This window comes from Quercus lobata, chromosome 3 (assembly GCF_001633185.2).
Source record: "Quercus lobata isolate SW786 chromosome 3, ValleyOak3.0 Primary Assembly, whole genome shotgun sequence".
In the NCBI taxonomy this organism is placed as follows: Eukaryota; Viridiplantae; Streptophyta; class Magnoliopsida; order Fagales; family Fagaceae; genus Quercus; species Quercus lobata.
The window spans coordinates 62361818-62372816 of record NC_044906.1 but is presented as its reverse complement, the minus strand read 5'-3'; the positions used below and the strand labels follow the sequence as shown (position 1 = coordinate 62372816).

Genomic DNA, 10999 nt, shown 5'->3' with positions numbered 1-10999 from the left:
AAGTTTAATCAAATTATGCAACATGGTTTGCATTTATACAGTCTAACCGTTCAATTTTATCATTTATTTGATAATCTTTAGTTTTTTTTTTTTTTTTCCTTTTTTTTTCAGGAAAATTATGACACTAAAGCACAAAAAAAGAGTCTTGTCATATGCACTTTAATAGCTTACGAGGCTAATTATAGTCTTCCTATAAAGTACATGTAATGAGGTTAGTTATCTAATAGCTTACTATTAAGTATGACATCATAATTTTTATTATATTTTTATAAACTATCATTTAAAATCTATACATATATATATATATATATATATATATATATAAAAGCAAAGACACAAAGTGTTGATGTGGTGTGGTTGAGGATATTTTTATTTTTATTTATCAAAATGATATTTACATTTTTTTTAGTAGGCATCTATACTAGTCACAATATCATAGGAGTTTTGTAGTGTTGAATGATATTATTCTGATTTTTGGGTTTAGTTTTAGTTTTTGGTTGATTTGGTGGGTAAGAAGTTTTGTAGATTCAAGGTTTTGAATATATCATGTGAAAGTATTTGTGTTTTGATATAGAACTTTGGGTGGAAGATGTGCTAGAATGAATATGTAGTTAAAAATCTGAATATGTGGTTGAATGTGTTTGACAAATTTCTTATTTTGATAGGAGTTTTGGATGATTTTTTTTTTTTTTTTCAATTTCTTACCAAAAACACTTTTTGATCCTGTTTTATCTTATCTTTGTATTTTTTTTTTTTTTTTTAAAATTTGAGAAGAAAAAGAAAACAAAAATATATATTCACCTCTCTTTTTAGAGAAAGTCTAGTGTCACAACCACAATGCACAACTTATGCCACAACTCGCCACATGGCGAGTTGTGGTTGGTGGAAGGGTGTCCCCACATCACCCTTCCACCAATCACAACTCGCCATGTGGCGAGTTGTGGCATAAATTGTGCATTTTTCTGTGGCACTAGACTTTCTCCTCTTTTTAACTGAGATAGGTTACGACAAACAGACCAAACTTCAAATGGATAATGACATTTTTTAAATGAAAGTGAGTTTACTCAATTCTCCCCGTATTTAATCATGAATAGTAACCATTAAAATCCTGTGCCTCTGCCTCAACATCACCAAATGACAATGGCACTATACCCCTCAATTCTCACACAGACCAATCTATTCTCTCCCGCCAAACCAAAACCACTGTCTTCAACCTCAAAGCCTCTTTTCCTGCGCACCCCCTGCCTTATCCTACGCCTTCATTCCCCAACCCCTTCTTCCTCCACATTCTCTGCAAAGCCCATCTCCCAAATCTCCCTCACAACCTCTCTAAGAGCCTCATCTCCCCAGAAGTACGTGTACCCTGACCCCATTCCCGAATTTGCAGAAGCTGTAAGTACTCATATATCTTTTAGGGTCTGTGTCAATGTCAGTGACTGTGAGTTTATCTATAGGCACGTGAGTTTTCTTGGCTTACCAATTTCACAACTTGCTTATTTGTGCGACTGTATAGAGTGTGAAAATGGGTATATATAGTATATATTCAGGGTCTGTGTCTGTGACTTGTGAGTGTATATATATGCATGTTTTTTGTAATTTCTATATTGTGTTGTATGTTTATTTACTTATGTAGGAGATACGAAAGTTCAGGGCTGAGGTTCTGAGGAAGCTTTTGAAGGATAAAGACACATTCGGGGAAGAACTTGATGCGGTTGTAGATGTTTGTGCAGAGGTATTTTTTTTTTTTTTTTTTTACTTTGTACACCAAATGTTTGTTCAGGTGAATGTTGTTAGTGGGTGTGGGTTATTTTAAGCATTCAATTCATTGTGGAATTTTCTTTTTGGGAGAAATAAATGTCATTAATTGGTGCCGAATTAATCAGCTGCATTGATATTATGTAGGACCATGTTTTTAGCCAGCTGATTTAGCCACTCATGAATCAAGTATTACGCGAGCACTAACTACTCGAGAAAATGTCTGAGTCAAGGATGTCGTAAATAAAAGATTTTGTCTTGACTGATTAACTTATAGGAATTTCTCTTAGAAGCTTGTCTAGTGGCGTTGACCAAGATGGGAACATGTACTTGTGTACTTACATAATAATTCATAAATCCCTTACTCATGATTTTACTTAAAAAGGAAGACTCTTGACCATCACCTATAGCTGATGTCCTAACATAAATTGAATCATGCACTAGTGTTAAGATAATACCCTTAATTGGCCAATGAGTTCTGGCTCAAATGACATTTTTTCCCTTTGTGAGCATAAGATGGAGGGTGAGGTCATGAATTTAAGAAATACAAGTATGTGTAACTTACCAATCTAAGAAGAAGAATATTTGTAACATGATATGTGGTTCTAGAATTGACAATATTTGTAACTTGGAACGGTTTGGATGATCCTCACTGAACCTAATTTAAATATACCTTGATTAATTTGAATGAAACCACTTGTTAGTGAAATCATCTATTCAGCTGAGCTGGGGAATATCAAGTTACCAAACAGTGCTACTGGTGGCATATTGCCTCTAAGTTTCTTCTTTTGCTTCTCCTCTATTATAACTTTTTCTTTTTTTGTTTTCAAAAAAATTCATTTGCCACATTTAAACCTAGTCACCAGCTGAGACTTCCCAAACTCTGATTCTAAGCATGTGCAAAGAGGTGTTGTTAACTAGCTAGATTTATTTGAAAATTTGGAGAAGCCATTGGTGTACTTTGGAACAGCAATAATGTTGACAACTAGGAAGTGGGAAAGACTGTCAGTTGATGGCTTAAATTAGCAGATCCATAAGCAATGTACCTGCACAATATGGGATTAAATTCCGTAGAATGCCTAGTTGACTTTGTTTAGGTTCTGTATTCCAGTTCTATTATGTGTGTGGCACTTCTTCTTTACCCTAAGGGACTTCACACTTCTATTTATTGATGCATCCAGATAGAAAAGCAGTGGTGGAGTGTGTAGTGGCCTTTAGTTATTTGTTCATAGAAGAGCCATAATTTTTATATATGTAAGAGAGAGCCCTTTGGGTGTCTTTGAGGTTTGCATTTTGTGAGAGTGCTTCAACACTACCTTTGTAATCTCCATATTTGTTAGTGAAATTTTCTCCTCATTGCCGCCTATGGATGCAGATGTAAGGCTGAACCACATAAATTCTTGTTGTTCTTCTCTTGTGTGTGTGGTTGTGTCTACTTTTCTTTGTTTCTATTATTTGTGTGTGATATCTTTCATAAGCCCATCAATCTAGTGTGGGAGTGCTTTCCAGAGGCTCTTTCGCACAAAAAATTAGTATCAAAGCTAAGTTTCGCTGTCTAGGTGTTTGGATTTGCTCTCTTTGAAGATTTTGCTGATTGGTTTGTGGATTTGAGTATTGGGAAGAAAATTAGAAAAATGTTAGGTAAGTCCTATACAAAACCTTTGGCAATAAGGATTACTGTCTCTAATGCCAAAATTTTAAGGTAGAGAAATTTGATGGAATGAACAATTTCAACATGTGGCAATGCAAAGTTATGGATGCCTTGATCCAGAAAGAGTTGGATATTGCTTTGAAAGACAAAACTACAGAGATGCTAGAGAAAGATTGGGAGAGGATCAATAGACAGGTTTGTGGCACCATCCGATTGTGTGTGACCAAGGATCAAAAGCATTTTTTTATGAGGGACACAAGGGCTAAGAAGCTATGGAGAAAATTGGAGGACACGTACATGACCACGGGTGTAGAGAATTGGTTATGTATAAAGAAAAGACTCTTCTGTTTCTAGTATCATGAATTTATTTCTATGTAAGAACATGTTAACTAGAATTTCATCGAAGTGGATTTTCTCATGCATTTCCATTATCTGTTTCTCAATTTTAGTAATTGGTATCCCGAGTGGGTTCTTCCACAGCTTTCGGGGCCTAAGACTGGGTGGTTTGTTATCTCTGTTGTTATTTATAATTGTTATGGTGGCATTGAGTAGGTTGATGGAGAAGGAAGTTGGTGGGGATTATATTTTGGGCTTTAAAATTGGAATTCAATTGATACTATGCTCATGATTTCACATATACTTTTTGCAAATGATACATTAACTGTCTGTGGGGCTGACCTAGACAAGATATAGCACTTGAAAGGCATTTTTGTGTGATTTCAGGCTTATTTCTTGATTAAACATAAACCTGGGTAAGTAAGAATTGGTTTCGGTAGGTCATGTGCCAAATCTAGTGGCACTAGTTGACATCTTTCCATGTAAAGTGTCGTCACTAATGCTGACATACTTGGGCCTTCCCTTAGGTTCTTCTTTTGAAGATAAGTCTTTATAGAATCCTTTTGGAAAAAAGAAAATGGAGAAATGCCCGGTTGATTGGAAAACAATGCCTCTTTCCAAAAGTGGTAGAGTTACACTAATTAAGAGCACTTTATCCACCACCAACCTTTTACCTATCTCTATTTCCGATCCTCATGGGAGTTGCTCTCCGTGTTATGAAGTTACTAATGGGTTTCTTATTGGGTTGTTGTGAAAAATTGGTTTAAGCAAGAATAAAGAAGAGAGAAATCAACACAAAGATTTTATGTGGTTTGGTAGTGTGGCTACATCCACATGAGCAAGTGGCTATCAATCTACTATTTAAGAAATTAGGGTTACAACCTTGTTTATATATAGCATAACCCTACCTGGTGCAAATCCCTAAAATACCCTTGATTTTACTGTACTGTACCATATACTCGACCTGCAAACCAAGTTTAATGAAAAGTTCACAGCCTTATGTGCTTCGATCTGCTCTGCTTTCCTGCATCCATACGGCCTTTGGGCTAGGGCCCGAAAACAAATATGAGCCAACTCCAACAAGGGAGGAATTGAAGATGAGTTCAAGTTTCCTTTGGTTAACTGGAATTTGGGTACTTATTCAAAGTGGAGGATTGGCTATCATGAATTTAGTTTTGTTCAATCAAGCATTATTGGGGGAAATGGCTTCGGAAGTACACAATTGAGAGAGAGGCTTAATGGATATAGGGTGGTTGGTGCTCAAATAGGGTGAACCGGTGGAAGTACATAAGGACAAGTTGGGAATTATTTATTTGGTTCACTAGTTTAAAATTGGGTGATGTTTCTTGCATAAATTTCTAGTATGACCAGCCATTGAAGGAGAGGTTGCCATAACTATTTCATATTGCACATGATAAGAAAGCATCAATCACCAATCATTTGATTTTTTTTCTTGGAGTGCCTGTCATTAAAACATTAATTTTTTGCTAGATCAATCCAGGATTGGGAGATGAAATCTGCCATATGGGGCAGATACTCTGTGTTCGACTCCATCTTCCAGGAATTTCTTCAAAGTCAAACCCTATTACTAAATGCTACATCCTTCAAAACGATAGTCTTTTACTTGGAAAAGTCTAGGGAAGCCTAAAGTCTCAACCAAGGTAGCCTTCTTTCTTTGGACAACAACTTTGGGAAAAATCCTTACTGTTAATAGCCTCAAGAAGTGGTGACTAATTTTTATAGACTAGTGTTGTACGTATAAGTTGGCGGAAAAAACTACGTGCCACCTACTCCTTCATTTCCTTGTTGTTCAGCAGCTCAGGAGCTTTGGAATCTGGTTTTCTTTTTTTGCAGTTCACTGGGTTATGCTGAAAGGAGTTGCAGAGCTTTTAACAAGTTGACAAGGCAGGTTTGGTAGATGCAGCAATATAGCAATTTGGAAAGTGATCCTGTATTGTCACATGTGGTGCATTAGGAGAGACAGAAATGCTAGAAAGTTTGTTCAAAATGAAAAAATATGTTATTGTTGTGAACCTTTTATTCCTCATATCATTATTTGAGTGGATGAATGCTTCTAGTCTATTATCTTTTGCCAATATGCCTAAGATGCCTGATAGCTATACTTTCGGTACTTAATGTTGGTGTCCCTTTTGTATACATCTAGTGTACATGAGTTATACCTTTTGCATTTAATCAATGAAATATTTAATTTTTTTTAAAAAAATATATGAAGTTTATGAACATTTGAATGATTATAACTAAATACTAGCAGGTTTGAAAATTTTAGATGTTGAGATCAGTGATATCGAGGATAAATCTCTGTTTTTATTAAACTCAATACTTGATACCAATGATCATTTAATTACTACACTGTTGTGTGGAAAGGATTTGATTGAGTTTGATGATGTGTCTGATGCTTTGACTAATAATGAGTACTGTAAAAAAGATAAGCGTGCCAATAGAGACATAGTCTGTTAGTAGAGGTAAATCTCAATTCAAATAAAAAAGAGCCACTGATAAAGTTGGAAAAGATGAGTGTGCCTATTGTCATGGCAAAGGGAATAGGAAGAAAGATTGTATTGTTTTGGAAAATAAGGACAAAAAGGATTCCAAGGCAAATGTATAACAGGGTAGTGATGATGGTTCTGATTAAGCACTGATTTCTTTATCATTTGTTTGACATTCAAACGTGTAGATTATGAATTTGTATATATCATATGTGTCCCAATAGGAAATGATTTTACAACCTTGATGAGTTGGATGGTGGTTTAATGTACATGGGTAATGATCAAACCTGTGAGCTTTTGGGAATAGGTGAAATCAAGTTGAAATTGCATGATTGAAAATTTGAAAACAGTTTGTTCTTTGACTAAAATTCAGTATGTACTGGACTTGAAGAAGTGTCTCATCTAAGTGGGTATTTTCGGAATTCAATGGCTTCAAGATTATTACGGAGAATGGAACTCTGAAGGTAATATAGGGTGCATTGGCAGTGATGGGGCTCACGTGTCAAAATAACTTTCCTCAAAGGGAGTACATTTACAGGTGGAGCAGCCACAGTTGCTGATAAAATTGGGGAGTTTGCTTCAGGCACTTCTAGAATTTGGGACATGCTGGTAAGAATGCTTTGCAAATTAGATTTTATGCGTTAATTGCTTATAGTTTGCAACTTTGTCTTGCTTTATGGGGAGAAAGCATTTCTCAATAAGCATCTTGTTAGTAACAAAAAAAATAGTGGATTAAGATTTTATATTGATTCTACTTTCAATTTGGTTGGATGCACTATTGAGAAAAAAGCGGATTTTGTATCTTCCTTTCGTCGGTCTCGTTCCAGTCACAGAATTCTATTTTATGTTATATGTTATCTCTTATGGCTAGTGGTGAATGCTGGTAATCATCTGCATCTGAATCATAATCTAAATTTTCTAGTCATTGTAGCTTGCTTAAATCAAAATGCTCCAAATCTCAGTTGGGAAAGTTTTCATGGTACTGATTCAATAAGTAAGAATTTCTTCCCTTTCTATTCTTTTAGGAGGCCTGGCTTTTGAGTGGACTTGAAAATCGTTCAATAATTGACCCCCAAAAGAAATATCTTACTTGACCACAAAATAGCACTGATTTTCCAGACAGATTCCATCAGATTGTTCTAACTTTTTGTGAATGTTTGGCCCTATTATGGCTATGTTTTGACATGCTACCTGTATGCATGATGCTTTAAGCTGAGAGTGAAATATTCAAATTTCAGTTTGATTTTATTTTTGTGCATTAGCTGATGTAATTATTGGGTAATTGCAAACCAGATCTTTGGTGAATTTTTGCACAAGGAATATGGAGGACCCGGAACATTATTGGTGGAGCCCTTCACAAATATGCTGGTTGCTCTCAACGAGAAAAGATTACCTGGAGCACCTTTGGCTGCAAGGGCATCCTTGTTATGGGCTCAAAACTATGTTGATCAGGACTGGGAAGTTTGGAACTCAAAACTACTAATTGACTCCTCTTCATAATTTGTATATTTCTAAAAATTAAAATTTTCACGTTATACTAAATTCCTGATCAATTGTCACGAACTCATAGGAAAGGTGGCAAGATCTGTATCCATAACAAAATATTACTTGCAATACAAAGTCAGATTTGTTGCACTTTTTGTAGCCTATACAGATGTCTTATTACTTAAAAATGGTTTGAATTTGGGGCTATGGTTGATGATGTATTTGAAATTTTGCTACCTCCATAAATTTAGTGAATCTTTTTGCTCACATTGGAGGTGCATCTATGTAGAACATCAGGGAATGAAAGTGGCAGTGGATTAACAAACAGCATGTGACAGCTAAATGTTGAAAGCACAAATCATATCGTAGCCTCAGAGATACTCTGTAACGAGGGGCGCCAAGATTTTGACCTTATCGCAGCAGGATTCATTTGTGTTGTCCTTGTTCTTTGTCTTTCATGTCTCATCGCCTGAAAATTTTTTGGCATGGATATAGGATAAGTACTCGATGAATGAGAATATGTACTTTTAAAATAAAAAATGAAAACTTTTTGTAGGTGATATCTCTTCTTATCAAGTTGCTGCTCTATTGTGGATAAAAACATGAGCAGAATCTCTGCTTCTCTCTTTGCTATAATGTTTCATTTTATTAGATTTTTAAGCATGAAATAGAAATAGAATGGAGATTATTGAAACCTAGTCACTGATTTGTTATTTTATTAAAATCATTTCTTTGATAATTGAATGACATAACAATATGTTTGATGTTCTTCATCCTTTCAATTACTGGATTGTTTCATTGTGTGTATGCTTTGACAAGAAACATAGATGTTCTATTCTTTTTGACAGCTCATATAAACACAAATAATTCAAGCTGCATAGTAGTGGATACGGCCAATTCACCATTAGAGATTGACACAGTATTAAAAACCCTATCATATAAGACTACCTGAAAATAAGGCACAACTATTAAAACTCCGATGATAATGGCTTACTGATTGATACCTGGTATGTCTTCTCCTTGTCAGGCTTCCCTTCTTCCTCACAACCCAAACTCGGTTTCTCTGGCTTTGTCTGTGAATTCTCAGCTGTTTCCGACTGCTGCTTCTTCATTTTAGCAGACTTCTTTGCCCGCAACACATTCACAACCTCTGCAACCAGCAATAAACATCAACAACTTTTAATCAAAACAAATACAGATTCTCCAAAACCAAGTCTCACACTTCACCAAAACAGTCCTAACTATTTAAGTTCACCAAGTAAACACAAACCATACCTTGTGTAGTGACAAGCCTATAAGCATGGCCAAGAGTAAGAGTATCATTAGACCTTAGAAGCTTAACACGGGTGAACCTCACGGCGGCCTTCTGCTCCTCCTGATTCCCTTCCTCAGAAACAGGCAAAGGGATGATCAAAGAAACATAGTGACCCGGGTTCATTTTCATCACCTCACTCGCACTTACTGGCCAATACAGCCTATCTATCCTCCCATTTGGGTGTTGTATAACTAAAGCTGCAGCATCTATAGCTTGGCAATTCCCCATCTCTCACTCACTTTTTCTTTCTCTTTCCCTCACAATTGACAGAGAACAAAAAAAAGATGAAGATTGGTTGAAGAAAGATAAGGAAGAAGAGAAAGAAGGAGGTGGAGTAAGCAGTAGTCTCTATCTATACAGCTCCCACACCCCTCTAAACAGATATAGTAGAAACAGGTCTTACTCAGCTGGCCGTCCCCAACTAACAAATACTACTACACATATGTCAATTTATATATATATAAAAATTGACATTAAACGGCATGATATAATAACATTGAAATGTTCACTCACCTTAAATTTTGTTCAATAATATATTGTAATTGAGTATCAAACTATGCATTGGAGTACTATATTTTCACAATGACAATCTTTAGGCACCGGCACTTTCAATGCAGGTGTGAGTGCCACGTGGAGAAAAATGAGAAGGTGATAAATTGGACGTACTTGCTCGGCTGTGTCGACAGGGCCAAGTTTTGGACTAGGAAGAAAAAGATGGCCTTTTAAAAAAGAGAGTCGGTTAATGATGCTTTTAGAGCATTTGCTAATTAACCATTTAAAAAAAAAAAACTTGATACTAGTTTCACGCTCTTATAATTTTTAAAAAAAATGTCAAAAAAATTAATTATTTTTTTTCACAAAAAAACTTGTTAAAATAACTTTTTTTAAACCAATGCTCTTAAAAGTGTCCCGTAAACTTTTTCCTTTAAAAAAATATTAGACATTAACAATGTTACTAAAACAATTTTTTTTTGCATTGCCTAACCAAACAAAATGCTAAAACCAAAACCAAAGCGTTCGTGTGAATAAGATTCTTTTTGGGGTGGACAAGGACACACACAGCTCCACCTTATCCGCATTTAACACATAGTTTTGGCACTTGGCTTCTCTCGAAATTGTTGGCCCTTTTTTTCTCTCTCGGTAATTTAACTTTTCACACGTACATGGCCCATCAAACCCACAAAAGTACAATACTTCTATCTCATATGTAAAGGGCAGTAGTATTATTTTGACTGCGACCGAATTGGCTCAAGGGTCAGGTCAACAGTCTTAAATGCTCCATTGAAATTTGAAAATTTTTATGAGCCTTGCACCCTTGGTGGCATTGTCAATATTTTGTCCATGAGAGAAGACAGGGTGAATGTCCTATCACCACACTTGTACAAGGAAGAGAAAAAGGGAAAGGTTAAATTGACTCTTTGGTTCTCCAAACATTGATTTGTTTGGTTTGCTCTCCCATATTTAACACGTTCAATTTTAATTTTAGCCTCTAAAATTTCAAAACGGGAATAATTTGGTCCCCTCTATCTATTTTGCTATTTACATGACTAACACGACGCTAAGGCTTTTAAATTTTTTAGAGGTCAAATAGAACAAGTCATATCTAAGGAACCAAAATCAAATAAATCTCATATTTAAAGGACCAAAATTGAATCAACACTATAATTAAGGGATCAAAATTGAACTTATCACAAATTTTTAGTGATTTTTTTTTTTACTAAAAGAAAAAAAAAAAAAAAAAAAAACTCCATTTGGTTACAAGATTTAAGAAAAAGAAGAAAAAATTGTTTTGCTTCTTTAAAAGGAGATAAATATAGGGTGAAGTATCTTGATGTAGAGTTTGACTTACCTCTCATATTTTTTTAGTTGAAATTTCTTTTTGTTTTAACGAGAAACTGTCACATCACTCACTAACTAAATGAAATATAGAGTTTAAAACCCACTACCACT

At 35.2% G+C, this 10999-nt stretch overlaps 2 protein-coding genes across 5 annotated transcripts; one reads left to right on the top strand and one right to left on the bottom strand.

Moving 5' to 3' along the window:
- Positions 1-994: 994 nt before the first annotated feature.
- Positions 995-7774, top strand: LOC115982716 (protein PLASTID REDOX INSENSITIVE 2, chloroplastic-like). Of its 4 annotated transcripts, none has more exons than XM_031105411.1 (4): positions 995-1392; positions 1634-1732; positions 5244-5403; positions 5597-5824. In XM_031105411.1, the coding sequence occupies exons 1-3, from the start codon at positions 1135-1137 to the stop codon at positions 5388-5390; spliced, it is 504 nt and encodes a 167-aa protein (XP_030961271.1). In that variant the 5' UTR covers positions 995-1134; the 3' UTR covers positions 5391-5403; positions 5597-5824. The 4 variants fall into 4 exon arrangements, 3 of the variants coding, with proteins under 3 accessions (XP_030961271.1, XP_030961270.1, XP_030961269.1); XM_031105410.1 differs by having other exon boundaries at positions 996-1392; positions 5234-5403; XR_004089709.1 differs by lacking the exons at positions 5244-5403; positions 5597-5824 and adding exons at positions 6623-6858; positions 7543-7635 and having other exon boundaries at positions 1001-1392.
- A 59-nt stretch (positions 7775-7833) lies between these two features.
- On the bottom strand, positions 7834-9494 carry LOC115982718. Its single transcript, XM_031105412.1, has 3 exons — positions 9010-9494; positions 8739-8884; positions 7834-8203 (listed from the first exon to the last, which is right to left on the bottom strand). Exons 1-3 carry the CDS (start codon positions 9275-9277, stop codon positions 8093-8095), a joined length of 525 nt encoding a protein of 174 aa, XP_030961272.1. The 5' UTR covers positions 9278-9494; the 3' UTR covers positions 7834-8092.
- Positions 9495-10999: the final 1505 nt, after the last annotated feature.